Here is a 21663-nt window from a genome sequence, read left to right as displayed (position 1 = left end):
GTCTGTCTGTGGTGTTCTGGTTGCTGGGACAGATGCACTGATGCCTGTGATTCGATGCTTTATCTCCACTAGCTCCAGTGTAGGTTGGAGGGGCTTAAAGATGATCGCAGGAGGACCTTCAGCTCTCGAGTAACTATCCCGCCCCCGCCCCCTCTCCTCTTTCCCCTCTTCCCCTTCTCCCCCCCTCACCCTCCTCCGAGGAGCGCGCAAAACAAATGTCCTGCTCTTTGTACCTCCCCACCCCACCCCACCCCCCTACTCGCTTGCCTAGCTATCTCTCTAGCTCTCACTCCCTCTCTTTCTCTGTCTGTTGCCACTGGTCTGTTTCTTGTACTCAATCTGTCGCTCACTCTACATCACTCTTTGTCTAGCTGTTTTCTCTGTCCGGTCTGTTAGGGTTCCTCTTTTCTCAGTCTCCCACGCACACTTTCCTGTCTCTTATTGTTCGCTTTCTCTCTTTGTTTCTCTCGCTCTTCTTCCATCTGCTCATCTTTCTCTGTTTCTGTCTCTCCGGTTAACATGCTCTGCTTTCAGTAGCTATGTCTGGTGTGCTGGATGTCTGTTAAGTAGATGCCATCAGGCCGCTCTAATGGTCTTTATTGTTTTCGTTCTTTTCTTCCTCTTTTCCCTCTTTTCTGCTATGTCTCGGCTCTGTAGTTTAGTGAAGTCTGTCTAGTTTGTGCTTCCTGTTTTTGTTTGTTTCTTTCTGGGCTGTGGGACCACGTCACGCTGATCCTCATCCTTCCACCCCCACCCTCCCTGTCTATCTGTCTACCTGTCTCCTCTATCTCTCTGCCTGTCCATCCCTCCTTCTCCACCATCCCATCCACCTTTGCCTCACCTCCCATTTACCACCTTCTCACCTTGGCTGTTTGGTGCCCAGTGGTGTCACAGTATTAGGCATTGAGGGAGGGGAGGAGAAAGAGAGGGGTGGGTGGGTGAGTAGAGAGACTTTCACCTTCACCGTGGGTGTTTTGGTTCTCCATACACAGCACACTGCCCACACCCAACTTTTATGATAACCACGGGTCATAGAAGTTACTGAGTTTCAGAGGACTTTCAGAGCCCAGAGGGATTGAAAGACATGTTAGCGCAGACAGATAATGACTGCCAGAGTACAATCAGCTATGTCAGTTGACAAATCTGAATATTAAGGTTGAAAGACAGCCAGACTAACGAGCAGGCGAGAAGACAAAGGGAGAGCCAAAACCAAAGAAGTGGACAACATTGGCACAAATCCCATACTTTCACTCCAGTGTATCCAACCGGACCTCTATTTGTGTATGTGTCTAAAGAATAATTACTTTCTGATTATGTGCCAAACTAGCTTAACAAAGTGCCTCCTGTGATTCTTCTTCCCTTATTTATCGTTCCCTAAGGCTGAGTTTCCCAAAAGCATGCTTATTACTGCAAGCCAGCATCTTCCTTTTTAAAGGTGTGCTACAACATTTTAACATAAAAGCATCAAAGCGTTGCTTGATTTCCAGAAATACAGCTAAAAGAGACAGGAGGCTAGAGCAGTAGCATGTCCATGGATCAGTGCTGCTTGGCATCACATCTCTTTTCTTTCACTAGCAGCTAGTCTTGGACTAAATTACTAAATGTAAAGCAGAATAAAGGTACTTAAAATTGGGAACAAAACTGTGTTCCAGACACACACTACATTCCTTTTGGCATGTAATGTGTTTACAGTTGAGAAGTTTCATTGTTTTAACTCAAAATGTCAGCAAACATGACAATTTTCTAAAACGTTACTGTCTTGCACAAAAGAAGGCAGGAAGTATTGACAATTGATCGTCTTCTACCATTTTCTACCACTTCTCCTGATCCGGGTGGCAGGGGGCAACAGTCTAGACAGAGATGCCCAGACTTCCCTCTCCTGGTCACTGTCTCCATCCTCCATCAGCTCTTCCTGGAGGTCGCCAAAGATTTCGCAAGCCCTTTAGGAGACATTTTTACTGACGATTGGAAGTAAAACTTGAGAATCGTCCTAAAATTGTATTTGAGAAACAGGAAGCATTTTTTGTTTTATTTTTGGTTCAGTACTGATGTTGCCATCCAAATAATTTCCAACAGGTTGATTTCCTATAGCACAAAAACAATAACCAACCATAGACTGTAAATAAAAGATCTTTGAACAGATAATTGAAATAATGAGGCAGCTCCTCTAGTTGGAAAGAAAAGTCTGATTATCCTGAAGTCCATTGGACAATTACAGAGTTTACAGACTTTCGCGTTACATTATTATTAAATACAACATCATCTTCTTTTTATCTTTTATATAAAGTCTGTATAACAAAGTTTGATTGAAACGGTAATGTTTAAAATTCAAATTTCTCACCCATACTGTGCGCATTTACTATGTTGTATAGAGCAGGGGCACAGCAATAGCCTCCAAAATAAACTTCAAAAATCCAGAGAGGCCACTCAAGCAGGAAGACAGAAGTCAATGGGAAATGTAAATGCAATTATTGCTAATTTTGGCAACACTGATTATACATGAGGAAGTTAAGAGTTTTATAGGAAAATTACAAGCTCCACGTGCCTTCTCTCAACCATGGACAGCACCTGAGCTCCAGCCTCAGGTTGTTTTTGGGAAACTCAGCCCAGTTTTAACCCGCTCTGCTCTCCTCCCCACCTTGCCGTAGATCACGGGTAGCGTTCAAACGCAGCATCAGCAATTTCCAGAGAAATCTGAACCCTCTTGCGCCACATCTGAACAGCCACTATCGTAACTCAGCACTACATTTCCACTACATTTGGTGTTACACTGTAGCACAGTTAAAACATCTTGTGATACAATATTGTCACTCTGTATGTTGCTGCCTTTGTCCGTATATTCTTTAAAGTGCTTTAATTATAGTGTGACATGTCAGTGCATTTATCAGTGTGACAACCACCTGTGATATGATGATGTAGTGTACCGTAAGTGATCATAATGGTCATGGGGGAGATGTAACCATCTCCCAGCAGCAGGACAAAGTGCACAGTGTAGTGTGACGCAAGCTCTTGCCAGTGCTTCTGACTGTTGTATAAACAGCTTGTCATTTCAAGCATGTGAAAAGAGCAGCTTGGTTTATCTCAAATTACCACCACCTCTGCTCTCTCTCTCTCTCTTTCCTTTTCTCTTTCCTTTTGCCCTTTCTTGTCTTTCGTTCCCAATCACCCTCTCAATCCCCAGGTGCAGTCACGATGCAGCAGCAAAGAAAATATCCTAAGATCAAGTAAGCACCAACTTTCACGTTTCACATCTGCACGTCACAGACTGTGCCCTCTAACACTCAGATAGATTTTAAGTGTGTGTGTGTGTGGCTTCTGTGTTGCATTTACATGTCCCTGTGTGTTTGTGATGTTTTGCCAGAGGTTGTTAAGCCTCATGTTAAGCATCAGAATATGCTGTGGAAGCGTAAGTGTATGTTTAAAGGAGAGAAATTGGGTCAAGGGAAATCAAAGCACGGCGTCTATTCTTCGCTGTGAGGCAGAGCGAGGCAGAGAGAGATAAAGAGAGAAAGAAAGAGAGAGCAGATTACACATTAGTTACACCTTGCTTTGTTCCTTTTACCTTTGGAATTATTAGAGAGGTATTATTAGACCAACATGGCTGCTATCGAGCACCTCTGTCATCCAGCTGCGTTTCACAGGAACAAACAAACAGGACTGTTTTTTGCCAGTCCCTCCTCATGGCATTCAAATAGCACACATATGCCTACATGCAGCAAAAATAAGTCGTCTTAATCCAGTTTTCTTACCATGGTGTGAAGACATATTAGTTGATATATCCTTTTTTTATAATGATAATTTGTGCATTTTAACTGTATGTCATGTAGACTCTGGACTTAACAGCTGAAAATCCAGAGTGCGAGGTTCTGTTTGAGATTTTAAAATTGTTGTTCAGAGTTGTTCAGTTCCCTGCTTTTAGAGCCACGTAGATGCCTGCTGCCTTGGGAGTGAATCCCAGTAGAGTTCTCACTCTTCTCCTTCCTTATCTTCCAGTCTTCCTCTTTCAAAGTGTCTAAATAAAAATAAATACTTTTTCTCTTCTTTTTTTTTTAATTGTTCAAATTTAACATGGAGAATTAAACCTGATTTTGTGGATTTTATGACTACATCTGTATGTTTCACATCGTCTCAGGTCACAGTGCTGTGGACATCACCAAGGTGGCCCGGAGGCACCGTATGTCCCCCTTCCCCCTAACCTCCATGGACAAGGCCTTCATCACTGTGCTAGAGATGACTGCAGTCCTGGGCACTGAGATCATCAACTACAGGGGTGAGGAGGACAGATAGGTGGTTACCCTTTAAAGCCTGTAGCCATGCTGCTACAGAAAAGCTTCTAGTTTGTAAGTCTTTCCTTTTTTTGCATATCCAGCTCATATAGATGCTGGGATGTTGTGGTGGTACTCCTTTCCGATTGCTAAGTACACATGACAGCATTTAAACACCACCTGTTCACAACCAGACACCTCACTTAATCAGCAGTTCCTGTACGCAGGCCACGCTGTCAGTCACACAGACTCAGATTGTCTTTGCTACAAGGTCAAATGCATAACAAACAAATGACTTGCGTGTGTTGTTTGACTTCCCACAGCTTGTGAGACACTTTATACAGACAATGGATCCAATTTTTTGCTCACCTGATGCATTTGTTTGTTTATTCATTTATTAACATGTACCAGGTTGGAGTTTCGTTTTATTTCTCTGTAACCGACAGTGACATGCACGTGATTGTAGCTTTATTCCTTAGCCATAAGAGCGCTACTGTGTTTCCATCAGAGTACATTTCAGCTAAACAGAACTGAATTCTACAAAAGCAAAAATTATCAGAATTGTGGCCCCAATATTATGTCAAAAGAAGAGTGAAACTAATGTTTTTGTTACTTGAGGCATTTGAAATTGAGATCACAACACATCAAGAGACAAATTGAGGCTGAAGCTAGCTTATGCTTCATGGGTATATGGGTCTATATATAACTTTTGTGTAGCAAATAGCTAAAGCCAGTAATTTTCAAAGTTGATAGTATACCAGGATTATTTACAGCTCATTTCCGCTGCCCCCAAGTGGTCAAAATAGTAACAATTTTTAATGCAGTTGCAAAACTAATTCCTGTTTATATAATTCTCAGTGTCTGTCATGACATTTGTATGTACACATTACTGCTTGTGTGTTCATGTCGCTGTATGAGTTAACTGTAGCAGTATTTTTGCATTGTGTGCTTACAAGTCTAAACAGACATCCAGATTCTAAGGTACAAACTTGCAAGACAAGTAGGTTTAGCACCTGAGGGTCTTGTCATCCTTCTGGCAGAGTGGCTTAAGTGCCAGCGGAGGATGACACAGAGTCAAGCTGAGGGCTGGAGGGGAAAACACAGTCTTTAATTCATCTGTAGAAACCGTAGCAAAGACTGGCGGCAATAATGGCCTGCAGCGCACATGACTTCTAGATCAATGATGGTAGCAGGAGCGCTTTCGTTTTCCAGGTGTAAAGTGATGTTTCATGTTATGGAATAGGGGACTGGATTGCAGGATTTGCAAGAGCACAGCTGGGTGGCGGACAGTTGGGTAAGGAAGAGAGAATGGGGGGATTTGAGAGATGAAATATTTAGACAGTCAACAGCTGGAGCAGCTCCCCTGCTGGATTTAGAACAGTGTGTGTGTGTTTGCTAATGGATGTGTATTCTGCATTTTTTGCATATAGTGAGTATTGAATTAGAGGTGTCTAGCGCTGATTTTATTGTTATAATTGGTTACTACATATTTCTACGTAAGCTATTACTGGAGGAATAGTATAAATTAATACTAGATCCCTGTTTATCTTTCTTATTGTATCGTAGAGACATTTGCTGTGATTCAGTACTTAAATATGAAGTTCTTGACAGTTTAATATTTAATGCTAAACAGTCTAAAACACTTTAAAGGAATAGTTTGAAATGCTTACTCTCTTTCGCGCCCGGAATTAGACAGAAATATTTATCTGCATGTGAATTATGAAGCCCTAACTATCTGGAGGTTAACTTAGCCCAGCAATTGAAACAGGGAGAAAAACAACATGCTCGGTTACACTTGGTTGGTTTTAAACACAGAGACCTTCAGATTTTTTACTTCAGAGCAGTTTTAGTTTAGTCCGCCCTTGTTTTCAGGCTAAACGCTGGGCTAACCTCACTGGCTTTAAATGTACTTTTCTGCAAAGGCATGAGAGTGAGTCATTTCATCGAGTTTTAGTTAAGGAAGTGAGCGCATTTGTCAAAACAACAAAACAAAAAATTCATTTAGTTCCTCCCTATTTTCCTGTCATAATAACCAGTGTTATTGTTCTTAAATAGGGCTATTTCTTAAGCAGAAATCGTAGACATTAAAAGATTTAATAAACCTGTTTTGTTTTTTGTGTTTTTTACTTTATTTTTCCGATACATATTAGCTCACACTACTTTTTAAATTACTGACGTAAACATTTGCATTTCAACTGAATGAGACATTATTTTAACCACATCTGCTTTTATAAGTTTAAACTGATACACTTCAACAGACGAGGTGGTGTGAGGTTCAGTCTTATTGGCCTCAGAAACGCTGGGAACTGCTGGCTTAGACTGGTGTCCAGAACGTCTTACAAAAAGAGGTTCTTCTTTTTGAAAAGCACCTTATCAAACGTGCACTTTTCTGCTGCAACAAGACATCACCTCTGTTCTATTATTAGTCACAGCTCAGCTTCAGCACATGGTTTTAACAAGCTTTTCAGTTCCAGCTTGTGTGTAAAAATACACCAATTTAAATACTGTTAATATAGAGAAAAGATGGGAGGATTTGGACACGAGCATGTGTGCCTTTATCCATGATGGAGATGCATTATGTACAGCAGCTCAGTATTCCTGTCATCTGCATGTGTGTGGGTGTCTGTATGCACATGCATATTTTTTCCCCTTAAACTCGTTGATATCAAAGCTTAGATCGTCATATTAACACCCACATAATCACAGCATGAAGGCTCAGCTATATATAGGCACACAGCAGCTTAAGGTATTTTAGTGCCTGGATCTTTTTTTCTCCCTCCACCCACTCTCCCTTCTGACTTCTATGTCTTTCTTTCCTTCCTTTACTTTCTCTGAGCCATTGTCTCAGTGAAGAGGCTCTGTATTTCCTCCCTGACATTTTTTAAGTTGTCTGGCTGTTGGAAATGCTAAAGAAATGTGCACATGAACATTTGCAAGCCCCCACTTGCGGTGTGCAAATCGGTAAACTGAGGTAAAATAGCGCAGTGTGCAAGTACATGTCCGTGTGTGCAGGTCAGGCGGTGAGTCATGCAGAGAGATGCTGATGCGTGGTGTCACACTATGGCTCTCTTTAAAACATGCACACACACACACACACGCATATACACACCTCCAGCTCAAACATTTCTCTGTATCTTCATCAGATGCACTGTTTCACCCTCTATGCCTCTGTCTCTCTTTCTCTCTCTAACTTTTGCTCTCTCCTTCCACCAATCTTCAACCAGCCTCTCCACTCCACACTCATGTTTTTCCTCTTCTTCTACAGATGGGATGGGTCGAGTCCTGGCTCAGGACGTTTACGCCAAAGACAACCTGCCACCCTTCCCTGCTTCTGTCAAGGACGGTTATGCTGTGAGAGGTAGGTAACATCAATTACGGCGGGTGATGCTAATTGAATAATATCCTCTCATTCTTGTCTTTGCCACATTTTGTTGCCCATCCATCTGACATCCTTTCAGTATTTAGTACTTTGGATCTTATCCTCAGTTTATCAAAAATGTACATAAGTGTAAATGTTGCAAGGATTATACTGTTATTTATGATATATAGCCCTTGTTGTGTTCAAATGACACATCTTACCTAAAAATCAAACACATTTATGTTTATTTTTAGTTGTTTACGGGTCCTTTTTTACCTCTTGTTATTACCATGAGAGCAATGAGACAGTAGGCCTGCTTAACCAGGTGTTCGTAAGTGCAAACTTTGCATGGTTATATGTAATTATTAAATGGAAACCATTTATAAAATTACATTTTACAAAGTCACAAGAAAACATAAACACTAACTGAAACAATACTGTTACAAACCTTACCTAAAAGAAAATCCTAAATATTTAGGAAATGTCTGTAGTTTTTTATTTTTATTATTAAATTTATATACACGTTTGTGCCTCATTATCATTTTTATTATATATAACAAATATCAAAAATTATTGAAAATTACTACTAATTACTGACTAACTGAAACTAAATGGAAATAAAATATTCATTTAAAAATTAAAACTAAAGAAAAATTCAAAACTGTACTGATTATGCTTTGCCGATCTAGTTAAACAAAAGTAACATAAAGAAGTGGATCACTTCAAAAGCAGTGCATATACTTAAGAGTAGTGGTGTCAGCGTTAATCTCGTTAAAATTGCTGCATGTGGCAAATCTCCGTTAGCGCGGATCACCCCATGCTGCACAGCGTCAACGCATTAGCGCGGTTAGCTCGTTAATGCGTAATGTGGTTATGGCGTTAACGCGCTTTTAACGAGATTAACGTTGACAGCACTATTAAAAAGTTGATGGACTGAGACTGAAGCTAACGTGTTAACAAGCTAACCGCGCTAATGCATTGACACCGTACAGCCCCACGCACAGGGTGATCCGTGCTAACTTGCTAACGGAGATTTGCCGCATTAACGCGGTTATGCCGTTAAAAGGTCATTTTAACGAGATTAACGCTGACAGCACTATTAAAAAGTTGATGGACTGAAACTGAAGCAAGTACAAACCTGAAAAGATGTGCAACCTTTTGATACAATTAAATAGTGTAAATAGATTGCACATTATTTTGAGGAAATACTGTGCACTCACACGTCCTTCCTCACATGGCGGATTGTGATTGATTCCCGTTAGGCACTGCTGCAGAATTTTTTCAACTGATCCGAGCATATTTATAAGGTATAACAGAGACAAAGCTTTAATAGTGAAATCTGACAGTTGAAAAGACAATTATGAAATAAGAAAACTAATCAAGGTTACTTTTTGAATTCTACCTCACATTGACGCAGCTGTACGTGCCTGTCATGTCATCTTATTCGTAAAGTCACTGCTGTGTAACAGAGCAGTGATGCTGCAGAAGGACTAACTGTTTCTGTCCCAGTGAGATCACTGCAGGACACCGGAGCAGGAAAAAACTGCTTGTTGGACAATGTAAAGGCTTTTTCTGTCGCTGTGATTGAACGGTGATCCTTTCAATTATTGTACATAAACGAGGCTGTCCTCCACAGCTGCCAGGTGGCAAGAGATAATTCTCAAATGGTGGAGGATTTACCTTTGTTCAGACATTCAACTCTCAGAGTTTCATCCTTATGGCTGTTAGAACTCCTTTCTAGTGTTTTTCTAGGTGAGATTCAGAAGACGTTGGTTGAGATTTTCTGTCAGTATTTTAAATGAAGGGAGTCCTGTAAAGCACTGAGGGCTCTGTTAACCTGAAGAACAGGGTGACAACTCGCTGACTTCAGGCAGCTCAAAACCTCCTGTACATAACATCTGCTGTTGGTTCCTACTGAACGAGTAGGAGGAGAAGAATACCACAGATCTCTCAGGATTTTCTGCATCTGTCCTAAGGGCCTGTTGCCTGCTAAAGGATACGTGTGTTTTTTAGAAATTATAGTGCTTAAAATATGGGTCTGAAAAGAGTCTGTTGTCTAGAGCTTGAATTTTTCCTTTTACCAAAGTGTAGCTTCTGCCTTTTATTGTCACTTTAAGTAATAAAAAGCACCAAGAAGCTGACAAATTAGCCTTGGTTAACATCCAAAAAGTGATCAGGGAAGTCCTGGGTTCTGCTACGTGTGTAGTGTGAACAGGTAAAAATGCAGTAGATGTTAATACTAAGAACTGCATTGGTATGAAGCAGAGTTAGATGAGGAGAGATGCTCCATAAAAACCCATAGAAACTTATATTTCCGTCATGGCTCTCAGGTTTTTCCCAAAAATGTGAAAAACCTCTTCATGTCAAAACAGATTTTTGATGTCATCAATGGGATTTTTTAAACTTTCTGCACTAAAGAGAATGGCAGATTCACCCGGCAAGGACATTTTTAATGTCAAAGGATGCAGTATATCCGTGTTCAAAGAGCATCTTGTGATGACTTTCGTTCCTCTTTCTGTGTGTTTGTTAATTGATAAAGAGGGATGCTAAAAATGATTCTTGATTTCTCAATTTTTGTGTTTGCTCTGGTCGGTCACAGTACTTGGCTGCAGTAACAATAAGGGTTGGGCTGTGCAAAGGCTATCAGACTGATTTTTGATTAAAACTGTAAAAATCTGCTTGCCCTGGTAGTACTGTTTGTGTCTATTTTGGAGATGTTTAATAAACTTTTCCCCCCAGATCTTGTTTTTATCATTTCTCACTGTATTTTACCAAAAGAAATGACTCAGCTCAATACACACTCCCACACACCCACAGGTTTTCGCCTGCACTCGTGCGTAATACTTTTCAATCTTTCTTTTATTCTAGCGGCTGACGGCCCAGGCGACCGCTTCATCATTGGAGAGTCCCAAGCTGGAGAGCAGGTTTGTGTCCACGCTGACACCTCTGCAAGCACACAAAGACACCCTCACTCACACAGTCGGTCTCACACAAACACCCACATAAGCTGGATATGAAAATAAAGTACTTCACTTTTGCCCTTCACCTTATGCCTTGACCAGCCTGTAATTGCACATCAGTGTGTTCCCTTAGCAGGTGATGAAAAGCCCTTCGCACCAAAGCATGGCCAGAAAGTCAAAGTGTAAACACATGAGATCACTGAGACAAAAGTAAGCCTGACATATTTTCGACAACCCCTCACATCTCCTCTCAAACAGCATCACCACACATTCAAGCATCTGTTTCCTGTTTGCCTTTATAAGCTCTTAAAATTGCAATTATGATGTACATAAAGTCAGTTTTCTGTTTTATTGTATAGATTACTTCAGTCACAAACAGTCCGTCATTTATTCCATAACACCTATGGGTTAAATGTTAACCCAGTGTTTGAAATTTGACATGATATTGTTTGTCCTTTCCTGTATCTTTGACTTATGTTTACCTTTCTGTGTTTGCACAGCCCACCCAGACAGTGATGCCTGGCCAAGTGATGAGGGTGACGACGGGTGCCCCTATACCCTGTGGGGCAGATGCTGTAGTCCAGGTGGAAGATACCGAGCTCCTCCGCGAATCAGAAGACGTGAGCGTGAAGTTTCATGCTAAATGAAGGACAGTCAGAATCAGAACGCTAAAAGGCCTTAGTATGCTCATTTCCAGCTTCATATTTTGAATCTAAAACTACTCAGTTTTCCATGATTCATAGTTTTAAAAAGTAATAATTATTATTATATACTGGCCTTTGATGCAGTGTCTGGGTTCATCTACTGTCTGAACAAGATTGTTAAGCGCATGTCTCTTTAAGGCCCGAGGCCTGCTTTCTTTTAATTGGTTGCCCCTCACCTGGCTATTGCAAGCAATGCCCACTACATGTAAGCACCAATTCCACACCACAGACACAGCTAAGGGCACACCTGGCCATAAAAGGAAATCCATCCCAAGCTGATGTTAGCTTGGTCAAGAGAAGAAAAACATTAGAAGCCAAACATCCATGGCGCCCTCAAGCCCAAGCTTTTGTCTCACTTCCTTTTTAACATGCCAGTATCTTTATTAAAAACTTCAGCTATGTTTATTATAACCATCCTATAAGGTTGTCTTTAACCCAAACCTGTGAAAGGTTTCATTTAATTCAGTTCAGTTTTATTCATATAGTGCCAAATTACAACAGCAGTAAACTCAAATCACTTTATGTTGTAAGGTAAAGACAAGAAAACCCTAACGATCAGCTGACCCCCATGACCTAGCACTTGGCGACAGTCGGAAGGAAAAACTCAATTTTAACAGGAAGAAAGCTCCAGGAGAACCATGCTCAGGCAGTCTGGTTCAGGCAGTGATCGGTTGGGATTCTCTCTGTGTACTGCAACTGCTTCCCAAATTCCAAATACATGAATGCTAGGTTAACTGTCTATGTGTTGGAGCTGCAAGAGACTGGTGACATGTCCACTATGTGCCCGTCACCCTGTGACATCTGGGATGGGCTCCAGTCATGGACAATTTCAAGCTCTCAAATTTGTGGGATAGCAGTTTGGGGATAGCCTCTTCCTGTTTCAACATGACTGCAGACCAAAGCAGTTCATAAAGACAGTAAACAAATTTGGTGTGGAAGAACTTTACTGGCCAGCACAGAGTCATGACCTCAACCCGACAGACCACCTTTGGGATCAATTAGAGCGGAGACTGTGAGCCAGGCCTTCTCATCTAACACTGTCTGACCTCACAAATGTGCATCTAGGAGGAATGGTCAAAAATTCCCATAAACAAACCTATGAAAAGCCCTCCCAGAAGAATTCAAACTTCTCATAGCTGCAAACAGCAGATCAGCATAATGTTAAACCTTATGGATTAGGAATGGGATGCCACTCAAGTTCATATATGTGTGAAGGGAAACAAGTGACTACTTTTGGCAATATAGTGTCTTTTATCCTAGAAATGGACAGAATACTGAAAGCATCATTTTCTTATCTGTCACTGACCCAGCCTGTTCAATGTGATAAATGTTTTTCCGGTAGGGGACGGAGGAGCTGGAGGTACGAATCCTAGTACAAGCTCGCCCAGGGCAGGACATCAGGTTAGTCCGTGACTGAGATGTTTGCTATGTATTATACTTATTAAATACTGTAAGGCTGGAAGACACTGTTGGGAGTTAACTTGAAAAAGATTAATGCAAGGTATAGTGCACCACTACTACTGCCGTTATTATAATTCTGTCTGTCTGCATGTTTTTGATTATTATTGTTCTTTATTTAACATTATAATAATGATGAAGACTGAAGGAAAACAGATGCTTAGAACACATTTCATGTCTTTACCAGAACATCTATGGTGAATGTAGCAGTACCCTTGTTCTTGCAGGCTTTAAATGTTTAGTGCCCATCTCTTCATAGGCCTATCGGTCACGACATCAAGCGTGGCGAGTGCGTGCTGGCCAAGGGCACCCATATGGGCCCATCTGAAATTGGCCTCCTGGCCACTGTTGGAGTTACAGAGGTGGAGGTCCAAAAATTCCCTGTGGTGGCCGTCATGTCCACAGGAAATGAGGTAAAGGTTAAGAAAATCTTAGTTTTTGTTGTGGTGAATTATGCCTCTCGACTTGGCTGCGAAAGGTACAACAGTATGCCTTTTTTTCCTAACAACACACCACGTTCATATTTATGCACAATCACCATTGTTTGCTTTGGCTGGCGACAACAGAACATCATTTAGAAGTGAATGTGCAGTCAGCTGTTTCACATGTGCTTTCAGTTGTGAAGAACGTGTTTATCTGTGACCAGGTGGTTTCGTTTAAACAGTAGAGTCAGATTTGTGCATTTTCTGTGTGACTAATGCGCAGTTTAAATTTCATGGGGTGCATGAATATGCATAGCTCTCCATTTTCAGGGCCGTGCAGACCCATATTTAAACTTTATCACCTGTTTGTTAGCATATTTCACTCATCTGCCGTCTTATGAAGTAGAGGATTAGATGCAGCTACATTTTATTCATGAGCACTTATTTTGGTGGCAGTGGACAAAAAAAATCCATGATATCCTTTTAACATGTTGTGATTCAAAGATTTTAAGATACAACTTCTGTACCTCTTCAGTGTTCCAGTTTCAGATATTACAAAACCTAATCCATGACGGCAGACTTTGGCTAATTGAAGCTCTTTTCCAACCTGATCAGGTGATGTGCTATAAAGAGTGTCATGGTGCCACATGGAAGTAAGATGTGGTGGCACCGTCAGTTAAGCGTAGCGCTTTTAGAACATGAAGCTGAAAGACTGCATGAACCACATGCGTATGCCCGTGTTCATCTCATGGAAGGACTAAGAAAAGGAGAGGGGCAATGGAAAAGCAGTGACTCTAAGATATTGGCTGATATTAGCTTTTTCTGATATATCAGTGTCTGCATTGATAACAGCCAATAAATGAGCATTTAAAAAGTAATGAATATGATGAAAGACCAGGTTGACAACATGGTGACAGGTGGGTTTGTAATACAAGAAGAAGAGTCAGGTGGATCGTAAAAATAATCGTGCAATTAAAATGTTTATTTTTAAAAAGCATTTTCATATTATTTTTGTAAAGACTCTTACATAATTACACGCAGTAAATGTTAAGGAAATCTGTCTGTTGCAACATTGTGTATTTCAGACTTTTAAATGTGTCAGTCATGTTCTACTGTTTAGTCTTAAAATGTGACAAAATGGTGACAAGAGCACCTCACAAGTTCCCAGAGGCCAAGCTGACATCTTTAAAGTGCATTGGTTTAGATGACACTAACTTTAGCACGAACAACAGATGGGTGTTGCTAATTTGAAACTTCAGAAAGTGTTTTTTTCTCAGTTTTAAAGTATTATTTTATGCAGCATTTTTAACTCAAGGGTAATAGAACCAAAGCAGATTTATTCAGTACAGAGAGCATGTTAAATATAGTAACTACATGACTGGGTACAAAAATGAAAAAGTTTGCATAAGGATTATAATATTGTCTCATCTTCCAGCAGAATAATTATTTTTTTACTTACCAGACCTCATCGCAAATCAAAAAGATGCAGAATGATTTATTTAATGATTTTCACAACTAATAATAAAAGATTGCCATCAAATAGGAGTTTCTAACATGTGATTTGTTTGGGCGATAGCTTCTGAACCCAGAAGATGACCTCCATCCTGGAAAGATCAGGGACAGCAATCGCTCCACCCTGTTGGCCACAATTCAGGAACATGGCTACCCCACTATCAATCTGGGCATCGTGGGAGACAAGTATGCCGTCAGATCTTGCCTCTGCCACAGTTCCCTTTAGCTATGCTTTTGTCCTTTTAATAAGCCCTGTGTACTTATCCAAAGATAGGCCAGTTTTCTCATTTTCTGTGATTTCTCTGTCCTGGGTGTCGCGGGGGGCTTGACATTTGTATGTATATGTTTGTCTGTGCCCTGCAGCCCCGATGACCTTCTCAACGCTCTGAATGAAGGCATCAGCCGTGCTGATGTCATCATCACCTCAGGAGGAGTGTCTATGGGAGAGAAGGTACAGTGGCAGAAAGTCCAGTGGTAGAGTTGTGTTGTACTGACACCATGTGGTAGCTGATAGCCAGACAGCTGAGCTTCACAGTTCGTTTGAGTTCATTATTTTATGAAACACATTTTTTGGAGTACTTGTTCTTCATGTCTGTTGAGTATTCTTAAGGATTTTAATTTTCTTTCTTTCTAACATCATTTTTAGGACTACCTTAAGCAGGTGCTGGATATCGATCTTCATGCTCAGATCCATTTTGGTCGTGTGTTCATGAAACCAGGGTAAGAAAAAGAATCCGCTTCAAAAGTGCTTCACAAACAATACATACAAATGACATGCAGAAGGAGTCATGTGGTGTAAAATGACAGCCGGTGGAGAATTTAGAAATTATGTTTGTTTTTGTCTTTTTTTCCAGTCTCCCAACAACTTTTGCCACGTTGGACATAGATGGTGCTCGCAAACTAATCTTTGCCCTCCCAGGTAGTGTGTGAAGTTGAGAGAAAGAGTGATTCACTCCGCTGTTTGCGCAGAGATGTTACTCACATATTTCCCCCCCCCCCCCTTGCTTTCTCTCCTCGCCCTCTTCTCTCTGTCCCCCCGTCTGTCCTAGGAAATCCCGTGTCTGCTGTTGTCACCTGTAATCTTTTTGTCATCCCTGCCTTGAGAAAGATGCAGGGTATTTTGGACCCCAGGCCCACCATCATCAAAGCGAGGGTAGGACACACAGGGCAACTGGGACATCCTGACTTCATCGCGTTCCCAAGTGCAAAAAGTGTCCTTTGCTCCTGTGAGGGATGATTCAAAGTCGCTGTTGTAACAAATAGGCTTTAAGAGTGTCGATGCAATCAGCTGCAACAGAGAGAATATATAATATATGGGGACATTTACAGTTATGTTTATACGTAAAAAAACAGGGTGTATTATTGCAGCCCGTTGCAGCCATGATTTGATATAATTTTCATCATCTGCTTGATACATATTTATGACCACAGTGTTTTGCTCTGATTTGACAGAGGAACCAATCACGGCCCACACTGACCCAAAGGCCTGCTCCCCGGTCATGAATATTCATAACTGTAGAGTGAGAAAATCATATCACGATAATACACAGTGAGCACACACAGCCTATGTCCCCAACTAACATCATGGAGTGAGCAATCTGGTCCCCTGCCATTATGGGTGCTATTCAGGGTGCAGTGTTACATCATTTGCTGTTATAAAGCAGTTAGAAATCAACTTGAACACATTACTGCCACTTAGGGGTGCAAATGATGGCCTTCGCCAGATGTAGCCAGACAATTTCCCAAAGCAGATGGCATCAGACACAGGTCAGATAATACTCTGAGAAAACCTTTCCTTTTGCCAGCAAACTTAGATAATCTTTGAACTAATGTATTTGCCCTGTTTTAAATGTGTTTGGCAGAATTTTACCCAACTTGCTTACATTTTGTGACAGTTCAGATCTGGATTTTTGCCATTAGAAGATTTGTGTGTGTACATGTGTGTTTAGCCTATAGACTGTATATAAAAGATGGCTGTGGCTCTGAAGATTACTGCACTCTGTTTTTTTTAGAAGAGGCCATATTTGGACGAGCCTGGTTTTTTCACTTCTGCTAGGCTTTAAATTATAGCTCTGTTGGAATTCACTTGGTATAGATATGCCATCTATTGTGTGGCATTCAAGACCGAGGAAGGTTGTTTATTATTCAACTTCTGGGACTTGGTTGAAAATTAAAAGACATGCTAAATAAACATGAAGTGTGACTGAGTCCAAAAGCTTGTCCAGACCAGAGTGCACAGGAAAGTCGGAAAGAAAGTCATGCATGTTTTAGATTGTGGCTTTCACCAGCATCTTTAGCATTTTGTAATCAGTGTACGTGAACATCTGAACTCAAGCAAGACTCCTGTTGTGACTTTTGTCTTTGTGGTTCCAGGTAACAGTAACATGAGAGCCAGATGGATTCCAAGAAATTGTCTGAAAGCAAATTTTGCATTTTTTTCTCCACTACATTGGGTGTATCCTCTTCAATTTCATACTTCAAGCACAGTGGTGATTAAAAAAGGGTGATGCAGCATTAGAATTTATGTTGTGTGTTTCTTCACTCTAGTTGTCTTGTGATGTGAAGCTGGACCCTCGCCCTGAATACCACCGCTGCATTTTGACATGGCATCACCAGGAGCCTCTGCCGTGGGCACAGAGCACAGGTATAAAACCAGCATCTGTGGGGGGAAAATAACATTTGAGCACAATGACAAAATAACACTCATAGGTGTGGTTAGTTTTATAGTGATTTACAAAAATTGTGTTGTTTTTTTAAACATAAGTGCAATCATTTAAGAACACCTTAAATTATCAGGACTGACAAGACTGGCAGCAGTTTCTTAGACGAGTTTGAAGATCAGCATTTCGATTCCCAGTCATGTAAACGTGTGATCATTTTGGCCGTTTAGTATTCGTCAGAGTGGAAATAATAAAGAGACTTACCAGTGTTCACAATCTCTATATGGAACACGGAGCAGAAGTAGACATGATTCCATACTAGGCTCGCCTCGGGGTTTCTTTGATTTACTGCAGGTGAAACTACTTCAAATACATGGTTTCTGTAGTTTTTGAATACTAGCCAGTTTGGCAGTGGAAAAAATAAAAACTGCTCTTTTTAACAGCAATTATTGTTTCCCCTCATCATCTTTTCTGATGCAGGGAACCAGGTGAACAGCAGACTGATGAGCATGCGCAGTGCTAACGGGCTCCTGATGCTACCTCCGAAAACAGAGCAATACGTGGAGCTGCACAAGGGCGAGGTGGTCGACGTCATGGTCATCGGCCGGCTATGATGTCATAACGGAGGGACGGAGAAACGGCGTCACATAGCGAGGGAATGGGTGGTTCACGGTGCATGTCCACATATCATTGACTATTCTGTAATATGCAACGGCACAGCTAGTTTTTATTGATTTGGATAACGTTGAGGTATAGTCAACATCTTGATCACAACCTAGATACATATGAAAAAACTAATTTAAAAAGATTATAGTATTTCAAACAAAGAAAATATAACTTTTAATGAAAAAAATCTAATTATAAAAAGAGATTTATTCTGTAATATATTATTATGATTATTCTTATTATTATTATCATTATTCTTATTATTATCATTATTATATTAAGGCAACTTTGTTCCTTTCATTGCAATTGCTTTGTGTGTTCAATGCTAGACCTTATCTATAGCAGTAGCATTTTAATAGACAGCTGTAGGTGCCTGCCAGGACAAAAAAAAGAAAAAAAAAGAAAATTATTATTTTCTCATCTTTAGTGGGAAAAAAAAATACTCTGTTTTATGAAAATAAAGAAAACACAGAGGAAGGCTCCAGATTCCCCACGGTGCTCAGCTAAGAGGAAGAGGGGGGGCACATAAAGGCCACTTCCTCTTTGGAGTGCCCATCAAGGTGACACTTCTGTTTTTCTCTCATTAGTATGCATCATAATGGCTTCACAAAGAGCTTTGCTTGTTGTTTATCTTGTGAGTCTTGTTTATGTGCGCAGTGCCAAATGCCTGGGCAAGGAAGAGGCGGTGTCGGGGAGGGTGGGGAGGGGGGGGAGGGGGGGCACACCCCAGTCGGCCCAGGACCCTAAAGCTTCCTTATATTCATGGTGACCGGGTGTAAACTCCGTCCCAAACCCCACCACGAGCGAGCTGAACCTGGGAAAAATAATCTTTTATTTGATCAACTATTTAAGAAAAAAAAAATGAAAGAAAAGAAACAGCTTCTTTAAGTGCTGACAGCCTTTTTAACCAACTTCACAAAAAATGTACAGAAAAAAATAAGAATCATATTGTACAGATATATGTGACCAGCACTCCTAAGGAAATTATTAAGCAATGAGGAGACATTGAACAACGCTGTACTATAACATTTTCTGTAATGAAATGAAACTGATGAAAGAGACTACGAAAATAAAATCCTTGATCATTATGTAAAAAAAACAAGTTCTTGTTGGGTTTCCTTTTTTTTTTAAATAAAATATATCTAATGAAAAAGCAGTGAATTTCTTCATTGGGGCTAAAAGTAGCGTGAAGGTTAGAGGAGTGTATGAATGAATCAAGAGTTTACCAGCCTTAACAATCACTGATCATAACAAGAGGGACTCAGTGAATACAGTTATTAAATATGGATTTGACTAAATGTTCAAGAAAAATCACAATTTCTGTTTATTTTTTTGGTTTGTGACTTTTAACTTAAAGGGTCCAAAGAATTTCAGCTTTCCACTATTTTACAGTTTTTCTATCCCTTTATTTTTCTCATCCTCCTTAGGAGTAGCATGTAAAGTTGTTAAAACTAGGGTCTGTTTTTTAATACTGAACTAATGTGGTTTCATTTATATGACTTTGAATGGACATTGCTGTGCAAAAGTTTTGAGTCATTGCTCATTTCTTAAGATTTTACTTCCAAGGAGCCAGACTTCTTGTAGTGGTCTTGAGCAATAGTTCTTCAGGCTTTCTGAGGGGCTTTCAAAGTCTTTCTTCGGACACTGGCTGATTTTTCCTTCTTTAAGCTACTTAACTCTGACCTGTAAATCATTCAACAATATCACACCTAACTCGAGAGATGAACCAGTGTTGTGGCTACACATATCAGAAAACTTATCAAGGAACCAATTTTAAATTGTATCTTTAGGCACGTCGTTACTAGCAGCCTGTCACAAGAAAAGATTTATTTATTTCCATTTCTTTACTTGAATCTACAAAAAAATGACATAAAGAAGAGGAAAAAAATCTAACACAACCTAAGAGAAGCATGTAGACCTTCAGTGTATCCATCTGCAGTTCACTATCCATCTTGTCTTGAGGTCTTGTTTGATGCATAACTGGATAGTCAGTCATGGCTTGGTTTACCCAAAGCCCAGACCTCAAAATTATTGAAGCAGTGTGGGATCATCTCAACAGAGAAAAGAACAAAAGGCACCGAAATTCCAAAAGAGAGGTTTGAATGTCCTTCAAGAAGCCCGAAAAGCTATTCCTGAAGACTACTTAAAGAAATTATAAGAGAGTTTGCTGATCTGAGTGGATACTAATGGAAAAGGGGCTTAAGAGAGGCTGTGGTGAGAAATAAAAGTGATCATACCAAATATTGACTTTCAAGCTCATTAGAATTATACCAACTTGGTTTTGCCTCAATGCATTTCCATGTATGTTTGCGCATGTTTCAATAAATCACTGCATCTGTTTCCCATTTTCTTAGCATGTATAGAAAAAAATAGAGATGGCTTGAGATTTTTTCACAGTTTAACGGTTTTTACACTGTTAATTTTTTTTTATTTATTTTTGCGGTTACTTTTTTAGTACTTCTTTTACTCACTGCTCCTTAGATAAACATGAAAAAATCAGTTGCATTGGAAGAGCCTAGGAGGTTTTAACTGTCTATCTTTCTAGGGAAGCTAAGTATTTAAGAATTGGGAACTGGCAGAAGGGAGCCTAACAAGGAAAAGAGGTTAAGCACAAAAGTGTCAGAAAGGATTAACCAAATAGAAAGTACGGCTAGAAAAGGCAGCTCCTGGCTTCAGTGGAGATATTTCTTAGGCAGCTTGAGATTAGACAGTTTCTCTTCTTCTCAGCAAGGTAAAATGACAGTAGATCCAATTAGCTTGCAATGAATAATAGTACTGTGACAAGAACTTAGTTAAAGTCATCAGTGTGGATGTGTGTAAAATGTGTTGAATGTAAGAGGATAAGAGTGAAGATGACGGCAGGAATAATGGCGCTTTCTTCATACCCTCAAGTGCAATGACTGTGTTTATTCATTAGAAGATATACATAAGTGTCTAGTTTTTGTAAATACATTCAACTAAATTAGGCCATTTAGATTAAAAAAACAAATGAAAGGATTTATGATCAGTCAAAGCCTCTCTGAAGATACTAAGTTGTTGTTTGAACCTTTTGAAAAAGCTTATAGAAAGTAATATTATTATTAGGAGGAGAATAAGGCAGTCCTCCAAGTGTGATGCAGCTTCCTCTGTGATCTTCAGTCATAATTTTATACACGCTTCCTTAAAATTCACTGTGATATTTTGTGATCTGTGGATGTGCTGTCATTAATTCCGTTTTATACTACTTTATACTTTGGAGGTAATTATGCCACTTTTACTTCACTAAAATAAAGACAGGTTAATTTACAGTTAGCTTGGACTTTTAGAGCACATTTTCAAGAAATGTAGTCACAAAATAAATTATATAGCGCTTAGAACTAACTTGACTTTTACAGGCTGCGGCATTAAAGTAACGCTCACACGCTAGTCTGCGAAGAATCATATGAATGATGTTTCATATGTACTCACACCCGCTGGTCACTTTTTTTTAGCTACATCTGTTCAGTTTCTTGTTTATGCAAATATCGTATTACTCAATCACATGGGAGAAACCACATTTAGGCATTTAGACGTGGTCAAGCCTGCTGAGGTTAAAACCTTGTATAGGATTGGGCAAGAAATGAAGCATTATTTGCGAGTTTCCAATACGAATTTGGAAGAATTTAAAAATACAGTGCTC

General features: G+C 40.1%; 1 protein-coding gene across 11 annotated transcripts in view; it reads left to right on the top strand.

Annotated features, from left to right (window-relative positions):
* The window catches only part of gphnb (gephyrin b), a 111669-nt gene extending 90825 nt beyond the window's left edge, over positions 1–20844 (top strand). For 2 of the 11 annotated variants that reach the window (XM_076873991.1, XM_076873988.1), the window contains 15 exons: positions 73–129; positions 3182–3224; positions 4133–4270; positions 7531–7623; positions 10492–10547; positions 11084–11203; positions 12630–12688; positions 13005–13158; positions 14744–14865; positions 15043–15130; positions 15326–15399; positions 15534–15601; positions 15729–15832; positions 17227–17323; positions 17820–20844. In XM_076873991.1, the coding sequence (XP_076730106.1) occupies positions 73–129; positions 3182–3224; positions 4133–4270; positions 7531–7623; positions 10492–10547; positions 11084–11203; positions 12630–12688; positions 13005–13158; positions 14744–14865; positions 15043–15130; positions 15326–15399; positions 15534–15601; positions 15729–15832; positions 17227–17323; positions 17820–17953 (1407 nt within the window). In that variant the 3' untranslated portion in view covers positions 17954–20844. The remainder of the gene's footprint in view (positions 1–72; positions 130–3181; positions 3225–4132; positions 4271–7530; positions 7624–10491; positions 10548–11083; positions 11204–12629; positions 12689–13004; positions 13159–14743; positions 14866–15042; positions 15131–15325; positions 15400–15533; positions 15602–15728; positions 15833–17226; positions 17324–17819) is intronic. The other 9 variants (XM_076873986.1, XM_004550455.4, XM_076873987.1 and 6 more) reach the window with 9 other exon arrangements.
* The last annotated feature ends 819 nt before the right edge of the window (positions 20845–21663 follow it).

Source organism: Maylandia zebra, linkage group LG15, assembly GCF_041146795.1.
Source record: "Maylandia zebra isolate NMK-2024a linkage group LG15, Mzebra_GT3a, whole genome shotgun sequence".
Classification (NCBI taxonomy): Eukaryota; Metazoa; Chordata; class Actinopteri; order Cichliformes; family Cichlidae; genus Maylandia; species Maylandia zebra.
This window is presented reverse-complemented; position numbering and strand designations above follow the sequence as displayed.